The sequence below is a fragment of the Dendropsophus ebraccatus genome, chromosome 5 (genome assembly GCF_027789765.1).
Source record: "Dendropsophus ebraccatus isolate aDenEbr1 chromosome 5, aDenEbr1.pat, whole genome shotgun sequence".
NCBI lineage: Eukaryota > Metazoa > Chordata > Amphibia > Anura > Hylidae > Dendropsophus > Dendropsophus ebraccatus.
In genome coordinates, this window is record NC_091458.1 from 40,163,898 (window position 1) to 40,189,076 (window position 25,179).

The window sequence follows — 25,179 nt, forward strand, 5'->3', positions numbered from 1 at the left end:
AGTTTATGATGAGAGTTGTAGTTTTTCAGCTGGAGAGTCAAAGATTGGAATACAATGATTAGACAATGACACAGTACAGTCCATTAATTATAGGGGGCAGTAGTGCAGTACATGAGGTGGAGGCAGTGGCAGTGCATTAGAACATGGTGGCACATTAGAGTAATTGGATATAACGTTAGATATGACTTTGCCTGATCGGGTGAGATGGGGGGGCCCCAAGCTAACATTTTGCACCAGGGCCCATCGGCCTTTAGCTACGCCCCTGAGTTGAAGCATCGATGTAAGGTCAGTCATTCTCACTCTGCTAGATCAGGATTCTAGAACTTTGCGTTTTCAGAGATAGATAGATGATTTATTTACTTAAATCATATCTCTGTTGTTTGACATCTCTGCCTTTCCCCCCTTGCTGGGCAGTAGTAGGTTATACCTGGTGATGACTGATGGGCCTCATCTGCCCTTGTTCGGATCTGTCAGGTCCCTTTTCTGGTTAGATTTCGCTCACTTGAAGGCTTTACCTCTGGGATTTTTTCTGGCTCTGGCTACTGAGTAAAATAAAACATCTTTCAATCTACAACCCCCACTCCTATGGGATCTGTACTGTACAGACTTCTTTTCAGTCAGTCAGCTGACCAGACACTTAGGATAACTAGCAGAGATTGTTTATTCATATATTGGTCTGGATTTTTCACCAAAATTTGATATCTTGAGAGAAAAAACAGGTTATGTCTGGTGGTATCCAAACTATGCTGCTGAGGTTTGCAAGATGCTTCACAACTAGTGGTTGTGCCCGGAATTACAGTCGTTTCAGGGCTGGTATCTACACCTTAGACGGGGAGGAAGGTACCTCCTCATGTTCATGTAAGGTGTTCAGCAACTTACATCTTGGCCACTAGATGTTTCACTTCTCTACAATCTGTTGTCCACTGCCTGTTGCCAGGCTCAGTCTGTCTCTAGTAACAGCAACACCAGGACGGATCAAAGGGACACCCAGTAACAGCAGTGAGAGTATGAAAATCACATTGTCACCTAAGAGAACGTTCTAATGTCATTCCTATATAGATATATGTAGTTTGCTTTGAAAAAGGACAAAAAGTGGGATGGGAAGGTGGATACATCAGTGGGCCCATAATGTGGGTACCATCTTTAAGTGTCCCAAATGTTAATAGTAATCCCTTACAGGAGAAGTGAAACCTCCAAAATGTCCGCATGAAGCAAAATGTGAACTGAGCCAAATGTTCTGATACATAAAGATGGATGTTTATTTCTACACTGATCTGCATACACTGAGAGACTGGAATATAACGGGATAGATAGATAGATAGATAGATAGATAGATAGATAGATAGATAGATAGATAGACAGACAGAAAGGAAGATATGAGATAGAAAAATAGATAGTAGATAGATAGATAGATAGATAGATAGATAGATAGATAGGAGATAAATAGATTATAAATAGGAGATAGATAGATAGATAGATAGATAATAGGCGATAGATAGATAGATAGATAGATAATAGATAGATAATAGTTAGATAGATTAGGAGATAGATAGATAGGAGATAGATAGGAGATAGATAGATAGATAGATAGATAGATAGATAGATAGATAGATAGATAGATAGGAGATAGATAGGAGATAGATAGATAGATAGATAGATAGATAGATAGATAGATAGAGATAGATAGATAGATAGGAGATATGGTGCGTTTACACAGGCAGATTTATCTGACAGATTTTTTAAGCCAAAGCCAGGAATAGACTATAAACAGGGAACAGGTCATAAAGGAAAGACTGAGATTTCTTCTCTTTTCAAATCCATTCCTGGATTTGGCTTCCAAAATCTGTCAGATAAATCTGCCTGTGTAAATGCACCAATAGATAAATAGATAGGAGATAGATAGACAGACAGACAGATAGAAGATAGAGATAGATAGATAGATAGATAGATAGATAGATAGATAGATAGATAGGAGGGCTGCTTCTGCCATGAGGCGGAATGAGTATTCCGCCTCAGGCGGCAGATTCTGTGCCCCTGCAGGGGGCGGCAGACAGCAGCCCTGCAGCCACTCACCTGTCCTGCCGCAGACGTCCCATCCCGCCGCCAACGCTCACCGTTGTCCCCCTCCGCGCTCCCGCACCGTCAGTCAGCAGCTGTCATCGCCCTCCAGCGATTCGTGACTGCCCAGGGTCAGCGGGGGCCGCGATGCCCCCACTGACCCCGGGCATGCACGACTCGCTGGAGGGCGATGACAGCTGCTGACTGACGGTGAGCGTTGGAGGCGGGACGGCTGCGGCAGGACAGGTGAGTGGCTGCAGGGCCGGAACGCCTGGGGGGGGGGGGATGCGGGCGCGGATGATTAGGTTACAGCAGGGGGGGGTGCTAGTGAGGGGGCGGGCGTCTGAAGTTTTCCTCAGGCAGCAGAGACCCCAGAATCGGCCCTGGATAGATAGATAGATAGATAGATAGATAGATAGACAGGAGATAGATAGATAGATAGGAGATAGATAGATAGACAGGAGATAGATAGATAGATAGATAGATAGATAGATAGATAGATAGATAGATAGATAGATAGGAGATATATAGATAGATAGATGAAGATAGATAGATAGATAGATAGATAGATAGATAGATAGATAGATAGATAGATAGGAGATAGATAGATATGAATGGCACAGGAGGATATATAGACAGCTATATGGGATATATTCCTGTGTGGGCACAGGTGGTATAGTGCTGTCTGGCATCCTTATGCTGCAGTCTATCAGCCAGTGCCTCGGTGTCTGTGAGGTATATGCCCTCCATGCCAGGGTCACATGTAAGATGTAGACCACCAACACAAGGTCATGTGTTTGGTACCGACCCCCGCATACAATGGTCACATGTAAGATGCAGGCTGCACATACAAGGTGCCCTGTATGCCCGGGTCACGTGTGAGGTGCCCGCTGCCCCCACAAGGTGCCCTCTACGCCCGGCCACCTGTGCACCTGTCCATCCCTGTGGTCGCTAGGCGGACTCGGCCCCGCCCCCGGGCAGCGCTGGCGCAGGCGCAGTTCACCCTACTGCAGGCAGGGGGCGTCAACATGGCGGAGGAGTGAGCGGTGTCTGCTCTTATCATAACAACGCCAGCTGCAGCCGCCGCAGTTCTCCCGTTACCCGGCGACAGTGACCCGCTGCTGGGTCGGATCCGTCTGGTTTGCATTGGATGCTGATCGGTCAGTGGCGGCGGTGATGGAGGGGGGCTCTGCCAGGATCCGTACCCCGGGGACCGTGGATTAGTCAGCGCATCCCCCGCAGGTGTCTCCCTCTCTCCTCCGTGTGTGTTGCCGGGTGATCGCTCAGCCTCAGCCCCGTTATCTCCCGGCGGACCGTCAGCCCGGCATCCCCGCTGCTGTGTGCGGAGCAGACATGGCCAGCAGCGCTGACAGCAGCAAGCCCGTGCCGGGGGCCGGCTGCCCGGACAGGGACGCCCCGGGGGGCTCCATGGTGCTGCCCGGCGGGGTCATCAATCCGTCCGTGCCCATCCGCAATATGAGGATGAAATTCGCCGTCCTGATCGGGCTCATCCAGGTCGGGGAGGTCAGTAACCGGGACATCGTGGAGACCGTGCTGAACCTGGTAAGTACCCATCACCCAGGTGCCTCCCTCCCCCTCCCATCCCTCTCCCCTGGATACAATGTATTACACTGCTGTCAGGCATCTCCTGCTCTATACATGCTGTGGCTTATTGGCAGCTTAGGGGTTAATGGTGTTGCCCCCCCTGGGGGCAGTTGCTGTGAATGGTCCATATGCGGTGGTATTACATGTCACTATAGCATTGTTGTTAATGCAGCAGCACTTGTCATTGGCCTCACCTCTCAGGGAGGGGAAGGGGTTAATGATCGCCGCCGCTGTCTGATCGCCCTGCATCTGATCATCCCTGAAGATTATAGGCCCGGTGTCCTATTATAGGCCTCCGTATACAGCTCTATATACTATACTAGGAGCCGGCCTGGATGTGACTGGCATCTATATGCTATGCATTGGGCTCGTGCTATGGTCCGGCTCTGGTGGCATGGATGCAGGCCTCATCATCATCATCATCACCATCCACCTCTGACCAGGCCCCGTATATAGCATTGCAGTGATTGTACAGACCTGGAGTAATGGAGGGCTCCGGCTCACATTAATAGCCTCTTAGTCACGCTATGGGCCCATACAATATTCATGGAAATGAATTGACTTAGAGGAATTCTTGGGGGGTGTTAGGATGGATGAGCTGTGGATAGGAACGTTAGGGCAGGGAAGACAATGTAGCGGTGGGATTGCAGTGTTCTGCCACGACATAAAAGCAAGGGCCTTTAGAGGCTGTGACCTGGCCTCCCTTCCCCCGCCTCCATCTCGGAATAAGTTGCATGGACTCCACCATTGTCATCCTGTTTTTGTAGTGTTTCCGCGTCTGCCGGCAAAACACGACCCCCGTAATCCTTCACTCCTTCACGCCCAGGCTTTATATCTTGCTTCATTAGTCTGGTTTTAAGAATCCCAATTCCAGCGACTGGATTAATGCAGGCAGCCATGAAATGCCTTCATTGTCTGGCAGCGTGTGGGCGCGCGGACGGTCACGTTGGCACTTGGAGGGTGACGCTGCTGCTGAGAGGGGAGAGAGTTCATGGGCAGAGCGGCTTGTCTTCTCCGGTCAGGTGTTGCGTTGCTGATGCTGCCATCTGCTCCTTTGCGTTTGACCTGATGCAGCGAGCCGGGGAGAGATGCAGCCGGCGTAGCAGAGAGGAGTGCGGGCCGGTGGTGGATGAATATTTATGTTTGGGATTTAGGGCTTTGTGTAACTAGGCCTGTGATCAGCTCCTTAAGCTTCTGATTCTAGATGATAGCGGTTCTTTATACAGCGCCATCGATGTATCTGATGGATGGGATGTTAGCACCATATTGTACATTATAATAATAGTCATAGGGTTTTAGGCAGTAAAGCTGTGATCTGCAATGTCTGGATCTCTAGCTGTTGCAAAACTACATCTTTCAACATGCCTTCAGCTGTCAGGGCATGATGGGAGTTGTAGTTTTGCAACAGCTCTAGAGCCTAAGTTGAAGAGATGTGCCATAAAGCGGGGATGGGGAACCTTTTGCCCTATAGCTGTTGCAAAACTACAATTCCCATCATGCCTGGACAGCCGAAGCTAAAGCTTCGGCTGTCCAGGCATGATGGGAATTATAGTTTTGCAACAGCTGGAGGGCTGAAGGTTCCTTATCCCTGCCGTAAAGCAAAAGGTTTCCTACGTTTTGGTCTACTTTTGCATCTACACAACCTGGGACCGGCTTTAATGTCCACATTCGACCTATGCCTCCTGTCCCCTGCTGTCATCCTACCAGTGCATGTATATAAGCATAAAGGTGATTTCACACATGGCAGAATTCTTTGTGGCTGTTACATTCGTATGAATTGAGAAAGGCAGAAATCCAGGCACGTGCTACTGAAACAACCCAATTAAAGGGGTTATCCAGCGCTACACAAGGCCACTCTCTTGTCTCCAGTTCAGGTGCGCTTTCCATTTAAGCTTCATTGGAACTGAGTTCCAAGCCCCACCCAATCTGGAGACAAGAGAGGGGAGAAAGTGGCCATGTTTTTGTAGCGCTGGATAACCCCTTTAAGATGGTTCTCCCATATCTGACAAATGTGAGCACACCCAAGGCTGGCTTCATACAGGCATCATACTTCAGAGTCTTTGCCGTAAGTGCCAGCCTGAGGGCAGGTCTGATGTCCCAAACCGACAGGGGTAAGTTAGACCAGGGATATCAGACCAGGCTTATGTCCATAATACGGATGCAAAAATGTGTCTGTAATACGAAGGGTCCCCAAGGCTCTGTTCACATTTAGCGTTGTTCACACATTTAGCAAGTGTTTCTGAAAAACGTCCAATATATGTTATAATAGTGGCCTTTTGGTGTAGAGTATGCCCCAACCTACTTGTCTTTTCCTGTGTATAGAAAAGTGTTGTCTGCCGTGCTTCCTTATGCAGTGAGACACTGTACAATGTGTATACCTCTCAGAGAAAATGAAAAAATTACATTGGGAATCAACAGGGGATAGACTTCTAAGCCAGGGGTAGGGAACCTTGGCTCTCCAGCTGTTTCAAAACCACAACTCCCATCATGCATGGACAGCTAAAGCTTTGGCTGTCCATGCATGATGGGAGTTGTGGTTTTGCAACAGCTGGAGAGCCAAGGTTCCCTACCGCCATGTAGGTTGAGCCTAAGTTCCCTAACAACAACTCCCATCATGCGTGGATAGCTAAAGCTTTGGCTGTCCAGGCATGATGACAGTTGTAGTTTTGCAACAGCTGAAGGGCCAAGGTTCCCTACCCCTGCTCTAAGCCAATGGTGTCAAACTGGCGGCCCTCCAGCTGTTGCAAACCTACAATTCCCATCGTGCCTGGACAGCCAAAGCTTCTAAGCTTCTGAATTTCCCTTTAAACTTTGCCCAGGTTTACTAAGGCATCCCTACTAGAATTGTGTCCTCAGATGCACCAGAATTGTTCAGCAAAGGGGGCAGGATAATCAGGAAAGGGTCATGGCATGAGCGAAAGAAGGAGTAGGGCCCTATTCCACTGGACGATTATCGTTCAGATTATCGTTAAATCGTTCGAATCTAAACGATAATCGTTCGGTTGAAATGCAGTTAACGATTAACGACCGAACGAGAAATCGTTGATCGCTTTATAAGACCTGGACCTATTTTTATCGTTGCTCGTTCGCAAATCGTTCGCGTTGAATAAGACATCGTTCGGTCGTTCGCAATAGATACGAATGCAATAGCGAATAAATAGCGAAGAAAAAACGATCGCAATTACGATCATAAGTAACGATTATCGTTCAATGGAAATGAGTGAACGTTTTCAGGTCTTTCGCAATAGTGGTCGTTTGCGATCGTTAATCGTTAATGATATGCAAACGATAATCGTCCAGTGGAATAGGGCCCGTACTCTAAATTGCAGTACCGTGCGCTATAATTGTCAGGATTTTTGTGCACATTTTTTTTTCAGTCCAAGCTTAATATCCGCCTGCCTTCCTACAGACGAACCCATTCCAGGACGCGTCTGACAGCGGCGGCACGTCTAGCAGTATTGTACGATATCTGTCACCCACCACCGATCTGTAATTGGAACAAATCTCCTCTCCCTCCGTATTGAATTTGCATTGTGTCTTGTGCGTCCAATGAGAGCGCTGATGCTTTCACCAGCAGGAAGCTAATCAGTCTGGAGAGCAGCTGCAGCCGCCGTGCATGCTGGGTAGGATGCTGCTACACAATGACGTAAGGAAAGGAATGAATCAGGTTTATGATACCTTTTAGTAGAGATGGGAGCAGGCTGCTGGTGATGCCGAGCGCCGTCATGGAGCCGGGGAGCTGTACACAACACTTATCGTCTTCTATAAATCTCCTCTGGGTGGTTTATCCGTCATTGACTAAAGCTATGGGGTATCTGCAGGGGGAATAGAGCAAATTATAATGTAATCATCCATCACCTGGGATTTTGTCGTGAGTTTGTATCATAATATTGTTGTTACATTGTAAATATTATTATTTATCTATTTTTTTATTCCAAATTATTACCGTCCTCCAGCACAGACTCCTCCGACATACGGCTTCACACTTCCAGTCTCATTTCCATATTCACAATAAATTTACATGTTAGTTGCAGACAGTGAACGCTTCCCTGATACCGTGCCTGCCATCTGGTCTGTGAAGGGGTTTAGTGAGTATATTAGGTCACTATATGGATAATTGAAGAGCAGAAGTGATATCGTACACGCATATATAGTAGTGTGATGCGGTCATTTAACTCTAATGGTTCCGAAACGCGTCGGCTTTCTGCTGGGATATATAATAAAGTATTAATTTTTATGGAGCTGGAGAATTCTAGTTTGATATAATTCTGTGTTATATGGCAGTATTTTATTTATTACAGAGTTTAGTGGTTGTATGATCTGTGTAGAGCTAGCATAGGTTGAGGAACACAGCATTATGCCGTCACAACATTAACATTTACATTACGTTTTGAATTTTTCATTCAATATATACCTCTGCTGTATGCCTGTACAGTGGCATATGTCAGTCTTCCAGCAGAGGTATATATATATAGGCTCCCATTGTGTATAAACAGACAAAAGTGCACCACACAGTATGTGTTTTCAGTGTATTACATGGTATGGACTAGCACAGGGGAGATTTATCAAACATGGTGTAAAGTGAAACTGGCCCAGTTGCCCCTAGCAACCAATCAGATTCCACCTTTCATTCCTCACAGACTCTTTGGAAAATGAAAGGTGGAATCTGATTGGTTGCTAGGGGCAACTGGGCCAGTTTCACTTTACATCATGTTTGATAAATCTCCCCTATGTGTATAAAAAAAGTCCAACCATAGTCAGCTCACCTGTTCTGATCACACGACCTGGTGTTCGGAAAGACCTGGAATATGGTCCATGCACAAAGATCCAAAGAAGAGATCCAGCGCCCAGGATGGGAGTAATAGATATCAGAACATCTTTATTGCAAAATCATCACGGTACAGGAACAGGTAACTGTAGTTGATGCGTTTTGGCGTATAACACGTGTTGTCCACAACTGGATATCGCATCAACTACAGCTACCTGTTCCTGTACGGTGATGACGTTCTGATATATGCGTCCTGGGTGCTGGATCTCTTTCTTTGGATCTTTATGTGTATAAATTATTATTGTGTACCAATTCAATAAAGGCCAAAAGACCTGACCGCCATCAGGTGAATGGAGAGACACTATGGGGGAGATTTATCAAACAGGTGTAAAGTAGATTTGGCAACCAATCAGATTCCACCTTTCATTTTTCTAAGAATCTGTGAGGATTGAAAGGTGGAAGCTGATTGGTTGCTAGGGGCAACTAAGGGTCCATTTGCACAGAAAGATTATATGACAGACTATCTGCCTAAGATTTGAAGCCAAAGCCAGGAACAGATTATAAACAGAGATCAGGTCATAAAGAAAAGCCTGAGATTTATCCTCTTTTCGAATCCATTCCTGGCTTTGGCTTCAAATCTTTGGCAGATAATCTGTCAGATAATCTTTCTGTGTAAATGGACCCATAGACAATTCTACTTTTACACCATGTTTAATAAATCTCCCCCTAGCAGTTATTGCCAATGGCATAGGCCAAGAATAGGGACATAACCTGTTAACAACAGGTTTTTTCTCACAGAGAAATCTGCAACAAACTTGTTGCTGTTGAGGATACCTATAACATAGAATTGGCAGTACTGTGTTAGCAAAGACTTCAGAAGAGAAGGATTTAGGGGTGGTGATTTCTGACACCTCACAACGAGTCACTATTGCAGCCAGCCAGTAGGGAGAGCTAATCGTATGCTTTATTAGTGGAGAAGCAATATCCACCTGAGGTTCAGATGAGGACAGCAGGGGATTGGTCAATGTACCCATAGGGATTCTGCCAGAAAGAAAAGAAAAGTTACATTTCTGTTGTTTTCTAGAAGCAATGCTCGTAGGAGAGAGTATCTCTGACATATGGTGCACCATACGGTCTACCCTAAAAATATATGATTATGGGGGGAAGGGGCTTCCTCAGGTCCTAATAAACTGAATGTATGCGGCTGTGCATGTATAAACAGGAAAGGGGAGTCAATGGGAACTGGATTCTGCAGTATGACATGTACCAGAATCTGTTTTTAGCATCAATTAACCAATTAACATATTCATTTTTATCCTTTTCAAGTGTGTAAAATGTGATGGGTAAACACAAGCAAAAACGCAGTGTGAACCCAGACCAGGAATATCTGTAAATGACGTATATGTTGAAAGATTAGTGGATGTAGATGGGGCAGACTGAAAAATGTACATAGCAAGAACATGTACAGAGTTCTTGCACACATTCACATAGAACCCACTTTTATGATGTGATACAAAGGCTTCATAGCAAACCTGTAGGCTGCAGTCCCATTAGTGTTCATAACACCAATGGCACATGTTGATATCTCTAAGTTGTATGTTCACATTTGGAAATTTGTATAGATGAACCTATATATTTAGAAGCCGTTGTTACGTGCTGGATACCCAGCTTATAGCTGCCAGTGTAAAGGTCATAATTAGAGATGAGCGAATATCGAGCATGCTCGAGTCCATCCGAACCTGAACTTTCGGCATTTAATTAGCGGTGGCGGCTGAAGTTGGATAAAGCCCTAAGGCTATGTGGAAATCATGGATATAGTCATTGGCTGTATCCATGTTTTCCAGACAACCTTAGAGCTTTATCCAAGTTCAGCAGCCCCAGCTAATCAAATACCGAACGCTCTGGTTCGGAGGAACTCAAGCATGCTCGATATTCGCTCATCTCTAGTCATAATGAATAGACTTGGTGACCACTGTATGCACAGAGCTTTGAGTGTATTGAGTATAATATGATGAGGAAGCCTAAACCATGTCAAGACATTTAGTTTTATAGAGGGGGAAAAAAAAAGAAAAAATTGTCAGCACCTCTATGCCTCTGTTCACACTGCAGGTTGCACGCTGCTTGTGGTTTAAAGGAAACCAATTAGCCCAATTGGGCTGATATGGTTCCCTGGAGCCCTGTACAAAGCTCCTGCAGCAGCCGTGGCAAGTACCGGCTGCAGCAGGAGCTTTATACCGGGGAAAAATGACTTTTATTCCCCCGGCTCGTGACAGACACGGACGGGGAAGTAGTCATCTCGGTGGCTCCCCGCCCATGTCTAGTCACAACACTCTGCCTGTCAGAGAGCTCCGCGGGAATGATTGACAGGCAGAGAGGTCCGGAGCTTTATACATTGCTCCAGGGAACCATATCAGCCCAATTGGGTTCATTGGTTCCCTTTAAGTACAGACAAAAATACTGTGGGTTGCTGCTGCACCACTTGTATTTTTGTCATTGCGGGATACATGACATTGCAATCATAACAAACTGGCTACACACACTCGAATATTGGCCGGCATTTTCTCAGACTGGCATTTTTGGAGAAGCCTCTTTGTAGTATAAAATAAAAGCATTTTTCTACATTATGGAAGCACAGACTGATCTGTGAAAGGTACCATGTTTCTTCTGGCCCTAACAGTTATCTAACAGTGTCAGTGGTTTGGAATGTGAATTGCAGCAGACAGATTGCCACTGTATGCACCAAGCTCAGAGTGGATCCAGTATAATATGATGGAGAAGCCCCATGTATATTGCTTTCAGTTTTGCCTCCAAACCATGTCAAGACGTTACTAGTAGAGTAATGGTAGCAGTGCGAGTATTTTACATTTTAAAGGGGTTGTTCACAAAAATGTTTTTTATTTTAAAACAACTGGTGTCAGAAAGTGCCAGAGATTTGCAATTTACTTCTATTAAAAAATCTTAAGTCTTCAAGTACTTGCTCTTCCAGTATCAGCTGTATGTCCTGCAGGAAGTGGTACTCTCTCAAGTCTGGAGAGCAGGAGAGGGTTTTCTATGGGGATTTTCTACTACTATGGAACGTTCCTGACATAGACAGAGGTGGTAGCAGAGAGCACTGTGTCAGACTGGAAAGAATACACCACTTCCTGCAGGACATACAGGAGCTGATAAGAACTGGAAGACTGGAGATTTTTATCGAAATAAATTACATATCTCTGGCACCAGTTGATATGAAATAATTTTTTTTTTGTGAACTGCCCCTTTAAGTCATTAAATGCAGTTGCCTCTCTTTTTGCTTCCAACACACCATAACAAAAAAAAAAAGTAAAAATAATTCAGCAAAAGTTTTTGTTTTCGGGCTGATAATAACCTCCGCTTTATTAAATCTCCTATTTCCTTGTTATATAGTCTCAAAATTTGCCGCCTTGGGCCGCCTCAGATCTTCCGTTTCTATGTTGCTCAAGCCTTTTACTCTAGACTTGAACTTTCCGTACGTATCTCGGGAGATCTGATAAGTGCTTTCAAAGTTTTCTCGGAACCATTGACACCTCTCCAGGCGAGGTTACCGGCAAACTTTTCCCAGAGAAGAAGAGTAAAGGGCTCTGAAAGTTCATAAATATGTATTTTAGGAATCTTGTAAAGAGCTAACATATAACTTCTGCTTTGGCTCGAAGTCCGTGTCTTTTGTGTTGACCATTGTTAGAACTTTTTGAGTCTTTAATGTTTAATATTATACTCTTGTAGAGGAGTGTAGTCAAGAGTATTGAGTATTTTTGTATCTGTCGTCAGCAGTCTCTACTACCGAATATATTTGTTACTTAACCCTTTATATTATACTGTATTTGTATGAGAGGGACGGCAAAAACCTCCTATCTTAGGAATGTACCGCACTACATCATCAATCTCATTGAGCTGTCATCTCTTCTAGATCCTTAAGGCAGGCTACCCGGCACCTCCTGGTATTCTTATCATCCTCCGAACGACTGAAGCTATGGATTCTCTAGAGCTGTTGCAATACTTATACAGAAGTATGTTAGCATGAAGAGCATGCACCATGCAGGAGGGGCCAGTGTGACTTTTTATTAGCCCGACAATGGGTATCAATAGAAAACGGCACTAAATATTAGACTTTTTGAGCAGTTATATGCTATATACATGGTAGCCGGATCTTGCAGTGTAAACTTGGCTCTTTTACAATTGTGTCAGTAGAGCTTGTCTTATTTATGGGGCCATTGATTAAATGCTTACAGGATGCGGTCACATTTACATCGATATCTACATTGCTGTGGTGCAATGTTTATTTCCCTATTGGTCTGCGTGCTGTCTGTGAATGTTTACATAGGCTATAGAAGATGAGACTGGAAAATAAATCAGAGACTATATTGGAAAACAAAGTACTAATATTAATGTACAAGAAAAAATGGAATGCAGTCAGCTCACCTCAATGCTTGTGTGGTGGTCACAGTCCATTTAGGGAGGGTGCACAGTTCCAGCGATAGCCAGTCGCGAGGTACATGGGATGTGCAAAAATAAGTGGTGGTTCCGGCACTCCAAGAGAAGTTAAAATCCAATACTTTATTTCATAGAAACCATAAAATTGTGCTGCAAGATCACACCGGCGCGTTTCGCGCGCATGCGCGCTTAGTCCTGGTATGACTAGGATAAGGTATAAAGTATTGGTTACTAATATTAATGGTTTGCGCCCTATTATATTACATAACATACGTATGTTATATATGCAGTGGCAGCTAAAACCCGGATGCCATTGACTCTCATGTTAGGCCGGGTTTACATTTATCCGGTGATCCATCAGCACTTCCATCCGGTGCAGTAGAAAACCGCAGAGGGAAATACATCTTTGTCGGACATGGCATACATCAAAACACATCTTGCAGCGTTCTGATATACTGTCTGTCCAGTGATCTGATACTGCCTCCGTAAAGTCTTTGGAGAGCTGGAGGCATTGCCTTGTACAGATGCTTTTGCCTCCGATGTTCCAAGAAGAGAAGTAGAGGCAGCTCAGTACTCAGTTTCCTCCTATTATAATGCCCCCCTGTGAGCTGTCACCCTATAGTAGAGGGCTCACTGTGCCTTTGCCCCCTATTATAGATGCCCCCTGTGAGCTGTCACCCTTTGTGTTGTGCCACTATATGGCCCACCTGCAAGGTTCCCCCCTATAATAGACGTCCCGCTCTAGTAGTGCCCTGTTTTGCATTGCTTTGTATATAGAAGAGGATAAAAATGAAAGGAAAAAACTGATGAAAACTGATAGAAGAAACTTTGGTTTACACTTATCCGGCAGTGTTTCCCTCCGGTGCAGTAGAAAAGCATCGGAGGGAAACGCATCTTTGAACTGATTCCATTGATTTCAGTGGGACAGTTCAAAGCATCCAGCTTGTTAATAGTGCCGCCGGACCTACCGTACGTAAGAACGCTGCTGGCAACGTTCTGCCATACGTCATTGATGTTTAAAGTATAAAAAAAAGGATAGGACAGCTGATGACAATTGATGCATTATGCATTTGGGCTATCGGTTGTAAAAAAAAAGGATGCTGGACCACTGGATATATGTAAACCTAGTCTTATAAAGTGATTTTTTTTTTTTTTTTTAATTAAAAAAAGGATAGATAACCTGATGGCAACTGATGCCTTTTTGGTATCAATTGTGGTTTGTTTCTTCCAAAAAACTGAAAAGGATTCAACGGATCAATGTAAACCCAGCCTAGTCAATGGTTACCGAGTGCAGCCTGCCCCTTCCTGGTCCGGTAACCTCCACTGTGGGTACAGACTGAGCGCTGGAGATTTAGGGCCCTATTACACGGGACAATTATCGTGCGAAAAATCGTTCAAATTTAAACAATAATCATTCTGTGTAGAGATGAGCGAATCTGGTTCGGGTCCATCTGAACCTGAACTTTCGGCATTTGATTAGCGGGGGCTGCTGAACTTGGATAAAGCTCTAAGGTTGTCTGGAAAACATGGATACAGCCAATGACTATATCCATGTTTTCCACATAGCCTTAGGGCTTTATCCAACGTCAGCAGCCACTGCTAATCAAATGCCGAAAGTTCGGGTTCGCATGCTCCAGGTTTGCTCATCTCTAATTCTGTATAATTACAGGCAACGATTGAAAAATCGTTCGTGTGTGGTTGATTGTTGATTTAGATCTGAACCTAAGATCATTGTTAATTGTTCCCTGTAATTCCACATTCGTTCGCTCAAGTTCCGCATTTTTTCACTAATCGTTCAGTGTAATTGCACATTGTTCATTGTTTTGCCAAGATCAGATGAAGTAACGATTGTAGTAACGATCGCAGTAACGATCATAACTAACGACTATCATTCTGTGTAATATGGTGAACGATTTCAGGGTAACGGCAATCAATCTTGTTTGCTGTCGTTAATCGTTAAAAATCGCTCAGTGTAATAGGACCCTTAGACAGCTGTACCTTCTTTCATATGTTATGCATGACCAACATCTTATGAGCTGCACCAATGTCTTCCAAAAAAACTCAACCAGGTCTATGGGTCACTGTTTGCATTGAATTATCACACTGTCATAGTTCCAGGAGCGGATAACAAAATCTAAACACCATTATTTTTTGTGATTTTGGCAAAAGATATTGCAGAATTGAATAACACAATTGGGAAATGGATGGAACATTTAGGCTGGGTTCACACTACATCCAGCCTCTGCAATACCAGTATATGTTGGAATACTAACAAAAAGCCATGCTGATATATATACTTATTCACTTTAAGGGACCAAACGTAGGCTACTAGTGTCCAAGTATACATCAGCATGGCTTTTTGTTAGTATTCTAGAATATACTGGTATTGCAGAGCCTGGATGTAGTGTGTGAACCCAGCCGAAGTGCTCGCTGTGGCTAGATTATAAATACCGAAGTTTAGATTTTGGGATTATATTAAAGACCTGATATTCTCTGACAAATTACACCAGAATTATTATGGCAGTCAGGGAGCAGCATGAAGGGGAAGCTGCAATAATAGTCCCAGCCTGGTATCGGCTATAGTGATTCCAAGGGAATACAGAAAAAGTGGGACGTAAACTTTGGAGATACACTTTAAATTTGGAGGGGCGCTTTTTTGTGTTGTAAAGGGGTCAGGTGATGATCATCTCCCTATGGAACCCCACCCTTCACCTTCACCAACATTTGTTGACTCATCTGTGAATATTTAGGGTATATTCACCTCCAGTTGATGTGTATAGACATGGTTCCGTATTGGTGGCAAAAAACTGGAATGATAGTCTAGTCATGTGTGTGTTGTTTTTTTTTTTTTTTTTTTTAGGAGGGTTTCCCAGCAGGCATGGCCACTTCACTTCACCCTTCTGCCACCCTATCAAATATAGGAAAACCCTTTAAAGCGACTCTGTACCCACAATCTGCCCCCCCCCCCAAACCACTTGTACCTTCGGATAGTTGCTTTTAATCCAAGATCTGTCCTGGGTTCCATTCGGCAGGGGATGCAGTTATTGTCCTAAAAACAACTTTTAATCCTACAGCGCTGTGTCTAACGACCGGGGCTTACATTTGTATATGCATTAGGCTGGCACAACCTCTCCTTCCCACCTGCCCACCCTCCTCATCATTAGGAATGATCCAGAAACATTAACTGCTGTTTGAGCACAGGTGTCTTAACGATCCAGCCCATGTTCATTATGCACATAGAAGGGGAATAGGAAGCAATCTGCCTGGAGCATTCCTAATCATGAGGAGGGTGGGGAGGAAGGACGGAGAGGTGGTGCCAGCCTAATGCATATACTAATGTAAGCCCCGGCCGTTAGACACAGCAATGCCGGATTAAAAGTAGTTTTTAAAACAATAACTGCATCACCTGCCGAACGGACCCCAGGACAGATCTTGGATTAAAAGAAGCTGTCCGAAGGTACAAGCGGTTTGGGGGGAACAGATTGTGGGTACAGAGTCACTTTAGTGTAGATTCACACAAACCGTATCGCAGCGGATTTTCTGCTGTGGATCCACAGCAGATCCGCAGCTGATTTGATCTAAATAACTGAACACCGCATCAAATCTGCTGCGGATCTGCTGAAGATCCGGTGTGTGTGAAGGCACCCTAACTGTATATTGCAAAGTAACTCTGTATTGTCCTGAGGAGTTTACTAGCTTTATTATGGAGTTTTTATTCACTTCTTGATGATCTTTATGTCGCTGTTCACACTTCATTATGTCTGGAATCAGGGTCCGCGTATTGCTTGTATTAACGCTGGATGTATAGTGATTGCTGGACTCGGTTTTTCTTTTGCAATTTTCTGCATGACCGCCATCTTGCTGACAGCGACTAATTTTTTTTTTCTTTACTATCATCATTCTGGTCAGCAGACTTCCTATGTGCACTTACAAATGGATTCCTTTAGATTACTTTGCTTTGTTTAAGATGGCTATAAAGTAAAGCAGCGTGCGGGTTGGTGCTCTATTCAGACTTATTAATACACATTGCTGTGTAAGTACACGTTCCGTTCCATAATGTAATGCTAATGCGCACACTTAGCAGGTCAATAAGAGAATAGATGAAGGAAAGAGCACTCTATCAATTGCCGGAGCTGTTCTAGTCATTCCTTTTACTCATGTTCACACATTTTGCTTTCTGATTGCCAATTACAATTAAGGTATAGGGTTTATTATATAGATTGTAGTTTACCTATTCAGGGGCGATAAAATAAATGCTTATTTTGCAAAAAATAATTACAAGAATAAAACATCCATCTACCTATATGTCAGTCTGTATCACTTAGTTCCTGCTGCCTGAAGCACGTCATCGGTGTGGGCCCCAGCATATTTTTCCCCGCTCACCAGTCTTGACCATTCTAGTGTCCATCTACGGAATCAGTAAAGACCACAGCATGGAGTATTTAAACGTTTGTGTCATTTACAGACATGTCATAGGCTTAGTCTTGAGACCCCACCTGATCAGTAGATATAGCTGAGTAAAGCACGTGGGTGTGTGCTTCACTCCCCAGCCAGCCACCCGATTTGACTGAGGGTATGTGCACACTACGCAATTTCCATGAAGAATCCAAGCGGATTCCGCCGGGAGGCCTCCACTTGAAGTTCTGCCCATTCCATAGACTCAGAGATAAAGGGAGACAAGTGATTCCTGTTGTAATGCAGTATAGGGCAGAATAGGATATAGTAAATGTTACTAGTATATTAGATTTGCACTTTTAGTTGTGAATTATATGGTGCATAGCGTGGTCTTGTGTCTGATACAGAAATGAGGTTAATCAGCTAGAACTGAGAGATTGATGATATGGTAGACTGGTTATGATAGATAGGGGTGGGGTGGTTAGGAATCTAAGGGTCAATGACTACATTTCCTTCTCTCCATTTTCTCTGTATCCCCCTCCCCTTTCCTGGCTCACCGCGTTCTGTACGGGGCATTGTGGCGTGAACAGGTGAGATCCAGCATTAATAATTTAGGCCGGGAGCTTATTTATCCATAGTGACCTAAGGTACCACCGACTGAAATTATACTTTTATGTCTCTTTGCATTTTAATGTGTTTGCCTTGAATTGGAGCTGCATACAGATGAATATTGAGCAGCAGAAGAAATCAATAGACTTGTGATGTAGTGGACATGTATGTGCTAATGGACTGCGCTCTGCTCACGTTGTGGCCTTTTTTAACCTTGCTTTTTTCTTTTGCTTCGGCTACGGCTCAGTTGAAGATTTTCATCTCAGTAAGTTCTATCTAAAAATTTCCAGTCTTCCCATACTTATCATCTGCTGTATATCCTGGTGTTCTCTTTACAGTCTGTGCTCTCTGCTGCCACCTCTGTCCTAAACAGGAACTGCCCAGAACAGCAGAAAATTCCCATAGAAAACCTCTCCTGCTCTGGACAGTTTCTGTCTCGGACAGGGGTGGCAGTAGAGAGCAATGTGTCAGACTGAGAAGAAAATATTTCCTGCAGGACATACAGTAGATGATAAGTATGGGAAGACATATATATTATTTTATTTTATTTTTATTTTTTTTCTGAAAGAAAAATGTTTTCCGCTTAATAACCCCTTTAACTGTGAGGCAATAGAATTTAATGAAATGTCATTTTTTTGTTTTTTTAGTCTGTTTTTCCGAAACGTAGCATGGTGAGGTTTTTTTTGGTTGTTTTTCCATGCAATCTGTTTTTTTTTCTGGTTTCGGATAGAATTTCTTACAGTTTCTTCTGTTTGTCTCCAAAACGACAACGCTTATGTGTATGGCATTTTTTTTCATGACATTTTTATGACAATTATATCATGTGATTCCTGAGGAAAAGGAAGTTCAGCCATCTTGCTGCTCTCAAGATATATTTGAGATCAAGGGAAATTCCCCAGAGGACTCAATAATCCTTGGCCTCATGAAACGGCTATGTAGCGTAGACCACTAAACAAGTAGCACAAAAATCCGCTGTGGTCGAAATTAAATAGAATTCCACCTAGGACAGTAAAACAGGGCGTCAACTTTCCTATTCTATCCAGTCACTAATGCTGCGTTTACACGGAGCGATAATTCGCCCAATTGAACAATTAATGACTTTGAAGTAACAATGTGTTTTATATAACGATCAGTGTTTAGACGCAACGATATATCGTTTGGATATATTGTTATTGCGATCGTTTTAAGATCGCTTAAGCCTATCTCACACATAGGGTGAATTGGTGAAAGACTGTTTACACAAAGCGATCTACGAATTTTTAGCGAACAACGTTGCTTGATCGTTCGCTGTGTTTACACACGCTAATTATTGTTCAAATGCGATCGTTATCGCGGAAATGCAAACGATAATCGTTCTGTGTAAACACGCCATAATTCTGGAAAAAAATGCCATTCACACCTTAAGTCAAAAACACTAGAAAGAACGCTAAAAAACACAATTGCCTGAAGAAAAAGCCAAGATAATCTTTGTCAGTTTTTCTGTTTGTTTTTTTTTTGAAAAAAGTAAAAAAAAAAAAATTGTGTCTAGGGGGGCGTCCTTAATAGCTTGGTCTGCTGCACGTCCTGCTAGATGAATTCATCCATGCAGGAAGGTGCCCAAACATACTGTAGTTGATTGTTTGGATCATTAAAGTTAATGGTCCCACTGCGAATGCAATTTTGCTTTAAAAATGTGCAAATGTATTTTTGTAGTGTGTGTGTTTTTTTTTTTACCTGATAACCTTGATAAACTGCACAACTTGCAATAAGAAAAGATGCATGTAATAAAAAATAAAATGTACTAAAAGTGCTATGAAAAATACTTTTATCTTCTGTAAATGGCCGGCTTACATTGAGCTGAGAACTAAGCTGCTCCAGTAACACAGCATGACTACCTACCCTGTTTCCCCCAAAATAAGACTCTTATATATATTTTTGCTCACAAAGATGCACTATGTCTTAGTTTCATGTGATGTCTTATTCCCCCCCCCCCCCCCCTCAGTATGTGCTTGCTGCAGGCAGGGCAATGCCGATTGACCCTGGTGGTGGAGGGTGGCGGCAGGGGGTCTTATTGACGAGGATGCCTTATTTTAAACTATCCTGTAAATCCTCCACTATGCCTTATTTTCGGAGGAAACACGGTACATGTTTGTGGCCACATCACTTCACTAGTTGAGAAAGGCAAGAGAGCACGTCCAGTCTGGTATGCAGAACTTACCTTGTATATGTATATATAAATAAATTTGTGTGCAGAAGATCGAGTGCGTGCCTGAAATCTTTGTTTTGCATTGACTGTGGCCACATCAGAACTGCAGCATGAGAACACAGCTATAGGGTGCTAACACACACACACCGTATTGCAGTGAATTTTCTGCAGCGTATACGCAGCAGATACGCAGCAGATTTGATGTAAATAACTGAACACAGCATCAAATCTGCTGCGCATCAGTTGTGTGTGTTAGCACCCTTAAAGGGGTTGTCCGTCCTAAGAAAAGATTTGCTATATAATGTATGACGCTGCTCCATTAGAATGAATGGAGCCGTGTCATAGAGGGGAGGGAATTCACTCCCACTGGGGGCGGCCTGGCCTACATCCAGTGCTTGAGCACCGGCTGGTTCCGGTGCATAGAACGGCGCCATGCACAGGAAGCGGGCCGCGGCACCTGCTTCCTCCGTGACGGCGCTGTTCGATCCGTCGGTTCAGATTAAGGGTGCCTTCACACGTACCTTATCGCTGCGTTTTTGGTGTGATTTTTACATGCGCGTTTTGATTTTCACATGATCATGTGAAAATCAAAACTCGCATGTAAAAATCGCACCAAAAAGCAGCGATAAAAACGCAGCGATACGGTACGTTTGAAGCTACCCTAAAGAGGATGTTCCTGGTGGTACATCCTCTTTAATTCTTTCTTATGTAGTTCTCTCATGGTCATCTTATAGTAATGTGCAGAATACAGGCTGCCATAAATGGCATCTGCAGGAAAGCAACCAGTAATTGAAGTTTCCATTATCCCTGGAAGGACTACAAAGCAAAATCCCTCCTCATAGAAAACGAAGTAATTTCCGTAGTAACATTGTATTAGGGATTTGTAATTTCCAGCCATAATGAAAATGGCTCTGCGCCAGAGCTTCATTTTAAAGTGTGATATGGAGGAGAATGACCAAGCGGTGCCAAGGCTTTTATGGTAGTGGAGGACGCTATGGCCATCTAATGTTACCATTGTTCGATGATATTCATTTATCAGGCAAATTAAAAGAAACTTTTCTGCTCGGCAGACTTGATTTATGGAATCCTTTTCCAACAATACAATCAAATTCTCCGGATCGGTGTCATGTTTATGAATTATTCCATAGTAAAGCGGTGTCAGCGGGCAGAGCGCAATGATGGATTACATAAATTACCAGAAGGAGACTACTGTAAGATAATACATAACTTAAAGAGAATATAGAAGTAATGTAATTCACAAGTATTCACCATGTCGCACTCTTCATCGTGAACACAGATTGTCTTGCTCTGCGAAATATTATATTAAAGGATATGTTCCCCGGCTGACTGGTTGTACTTAGTTATTCTGTGTGACTTCAGAAACTATAGCAAATATGGAGGATGAATAAATAATACCGCCTATACAGGGATCACAGCTGAACGTTCACGACATTTAGGTGGACACAGTAGATCGGTCACTAGACTAGCTAGCCATCAGCTATCGGTAAGGTTAAGAAACCTTCAAGGAGCCATAAGAAAATAGGACGTATTAAATATATTTCATCCCAGGGGTGTTAAATTTGTGGTCTTCCAGCCGTTGCAAAATTGCAGTTTCCATCATGCATGGACAGCCAATGCTTTAGGCTGCGGCTCTCAAGGCATGATGGGAATTGTCGTTTTGCTACAGCTGGAGGGCCACGAGTTTGTCACATGTGCTCAAACTAAACTGGTAATATTTCTCTTTGAGGATAGTGCCAAACAGACATGTGGCGACTTATAGACTGTTCAGCACTACTGGGAATTCTGGGAAGAAGGATAAGCAAAGCAGCTCTGTGACACTGCCTCCAAAATGTGGTGTTGGAGAGAGATACTTTGCATATCCTTTCTCCCCCAGTATTTCCTCTTAGGGCCAGTTCACACTAAGTAAAATTGGCGGAATTCCGCGAATCCCACCTGTCTCAGTGTGACACTGTTTCTCTGTGGGAAGGCTTGCGCGCCTCCACTTCCGTCGCTCTCTGCTCAAAGAATTGACGTGTCAGTTCTTTGAGCGGACAGCCACGGAGGCGCTCAAGCCTACCATACAGAAACGGTGTCACACTGAGGCAGGTGGGATTCGCAAAATTCCACCGATTTTATTTAGTGTCAACTGGCCCTAGGGCTGTGTTCACGTGTACAGGATCCGCAGCAGATTTGATGGCACAGATATCAATGTAACTAAATAACTGCATCAAATCTGCGCCATCAAATATGCTGCAGATCTGCTGTGTATACTGTATGTGTGAACGCACCCTGAGGGTACAAACACACACACCGTATACGCAGCAGATTTGATGCGGTGTTCAGTTATTTAGATCTAATCTGCTGCGTATTTGCTGCGTATCGCAGCAGTAAATGTGCAGCGTATATGCCGTGTGTGTTTGTACCCTAAAGAATATAAATAGCAACCACCATTGTTTCCCTATAAGTTACATAAACTGTAGGTGTCTCTTTTACAAAGTGCATCCATTTAACTACCTTGTATATTGCACGTTTGGGTATGCAGCCATGCAGATGGGAGTCCAAACCCGCTGATTGTTTATAGATACGTTGGATGAACGTGACCATAATTTTCATGGCCAGCTTTATCTTGTCAAAAGAGAATTTGGCAATGATTGCCTATTGTTTGACTTGGGCAAGTTGTACAGATAATTCTAATGTATTTAGTTGTTTTGGCTAGTAATTTATTATACCAGCAGCCAATTTCAGTATATGATGTTTGTGTACACCAGTAGGTAATTTGTGGCTCACTAGATGTTACGTGATAACATTCTAAACCAGTATAGTGTCAGCAAAGTCCGCTCCCGTATTGGAGCACAATGTCTTGGTTTACCTTCATTCTTTATAACAATATAAATTTGTTTATTAAGATCCCTATCTGGCTTCCCTATTATCTTTGTGCCATACAAGTTGTTCTTTTAGGCGAGTTGCCCATTTGGCTGGAGGACAGAGATGAGCTCTTTGCCAACTTTATTCACATTCCAGTAACTAGAATGATTCCGGTGCCAATCTTTACGTGATGGGTTTTAATGGTCCATTTTTCTCCATATCATTAACGGTATAGTTTTTGGGTATGCTACTCTTTGTATAGGTATACTATAACTGTCCACATGGATAGCTAATATCTCCTCCCCTGTATGATACTTAGCCTTTGAATGGTCACTTGTTTTCACAAATTTTACAGCAATCAGTAGTACAAGCAAATATAAAAAATTGGCTAATGTTGAACTTGATGGACATGTGTCTTTTTTTCAACTGTATTAACTATGTAACTAATTTCTTGCCTCAACCCCCCCCCCCCTCTCCTAAACTCATCCTTCACTTAAAAAAATATACTAACAGCTCTGTCTTGACAAAGGAGACAGAATGCCAGTTCACAAAGTGATCAGATTACATACTGCCTATAGAAATCTATGGAATGGAGGGGAATGGTTAGAGAGAGCCAGAGGCAGTCAGTCATACTATATAGAGACAGCAGATGTTTATAGTAATGCTGGAAAAACTGCTTACACTGCTCTATAATGTCCTCCATGGTGCTGCTGCTTTTGAGAGATTGTGCTGTATAGATAGAAGATGGGTTCCTTCTCTCGTGTGTGTGTGTGTGTGTGGCATTTATTATAACAGCTAGTCTCCACTAGCTGTGACCTCCTTATTGTAACATGGTATCTAAAACCACCAACACCTGGGGCCACTGACATGGGTCCTTTAAAGCCACATGGGGTCCTCAAGCTACTGGTTGACCACCATCAAAGTTATTATTTTGGGGGCTGTTGCAGATTGAGTTTAAGGAGGTTTTCCAGTTCCATATATTAATGGCCATTCCTCATAATAGGCCATCAATATCTGATCAGTGGATGCTGACACCCAGCACCCTGGTTGGTGGATTGTTCTGAGAATAGGCCATCAGTATGTAGATTGAGGAAAAACCCCTATGTAGACCTATTATCATCGAATATGGCTCTTCTGAAAATGGAGATATATGAATAAGATGTAAAGTGACAGAAAATACTTTTTTTTTTTTTTTTAATCATTTTTTACTAAATTGGTTACACCTTGCATGTCGTTTAACCTCAGAACCACTCTGTGCTAAATGCTGCCGAGAGACCTTTCTTCACCCCATTACATTCTGAATAAAATTCCACTCCTCCATTAGATTTAAAAAGTCGTCTTTAACCTTAAACCAGCTTCTAAGAACCTGTAGTCAGACTCGTCTGTGTATGGCAACACCTTCTTAGTCTATAAGATTATTATTGACCTTCTTCAGCCTTACATCTTCCAGGATAAAAACAGACCTTTCTAAAGCAAGCGTGAATGACTTTATCTAAAGGAACGCCCCTCGCATAAGGATCGGCAAGGAAAGCGCGTGACCTTCTATAGAGCTCTAGTGCCACCACGCTAAGGAATAGCAGCGAGAACTCTCACACTGGTGGGTGATGGGAGAACTTTAATGTTCTGTTCTGGTTCATGAAAGGCCGTACGTTTGTGCGATAAAAATGCACAAGTATCTTTACCCTGAATTTCACAGAAGTGGAGCTACAATGAATTCCAACAGTGCTGAAACTAAATGAAATACGTTGAGTTGTTGTACTTGGACATGCATAGGATTAAGCTATATAGAAGAAATATGTTTCCAAGCGTGCATTTTTCAAGCTATGTGAATCTATTTGTTAGGCTTATAAAAGAGCAAGAGAAGGTTTATTTTAGATGTGGCCATAGCTAGTACTATATAACTGTTCTAAATCAGTCCACACAACATGATTTTTGCAGTTAGTAATATATATGGAAGTAGACTAGGAATTATACTCCCACCCACTATTGTACCCATGATACTTCAGGGTCTGGGGGCACCTAGTAGATTGTAATGTTTTTCCCAACCATAGCTTTAGGTGAGATCTGGCTGGGTATAGTGCTCTTTTTAGACTTCTGTAGGACATGTTTATAGCCATCAAATTAGGACAAACTGAAAATGTGAATATATTTAGGAATTTCTGTTATTGTAGTAGGGTTCTGGTACGGCCTGTATGATAATATCTGAGTAATGTATTCTGTGCAAGTCACTCTTTTTTATATAAAC

The 25,179-nt window shown here is 43.2% G+C and overlaps 1 protein-coding gene across 7 annotated transcripts in view; it reads left to right on the forward strand.

Moving 5' to 3' along the window:
• Positions 1–3,081: 3,081 nt before the first annotated feature.
• Positions 3,082–25,179, forward strand: part of NBEA (neurobeachin) — a 453,563-nt gene continuing 431,465 nt past the window's right edge. For all 7 annotated transcript variants that reach the window (XM_069969916.1, XM_069969921.1, XM_069969920.1 and 4 more), the window contains exon 1: positions 3,082–3,621. In XM_069969916.1, the coding sequence (XP_069826017.1) occupies positions 3,412–3,621 (210 nt within the window). In that variant the 5' untranslated portion in view covers positions 3,082–3,411. The remainder of the gene's footprint in view (positions 3,622–25,179) is intronic.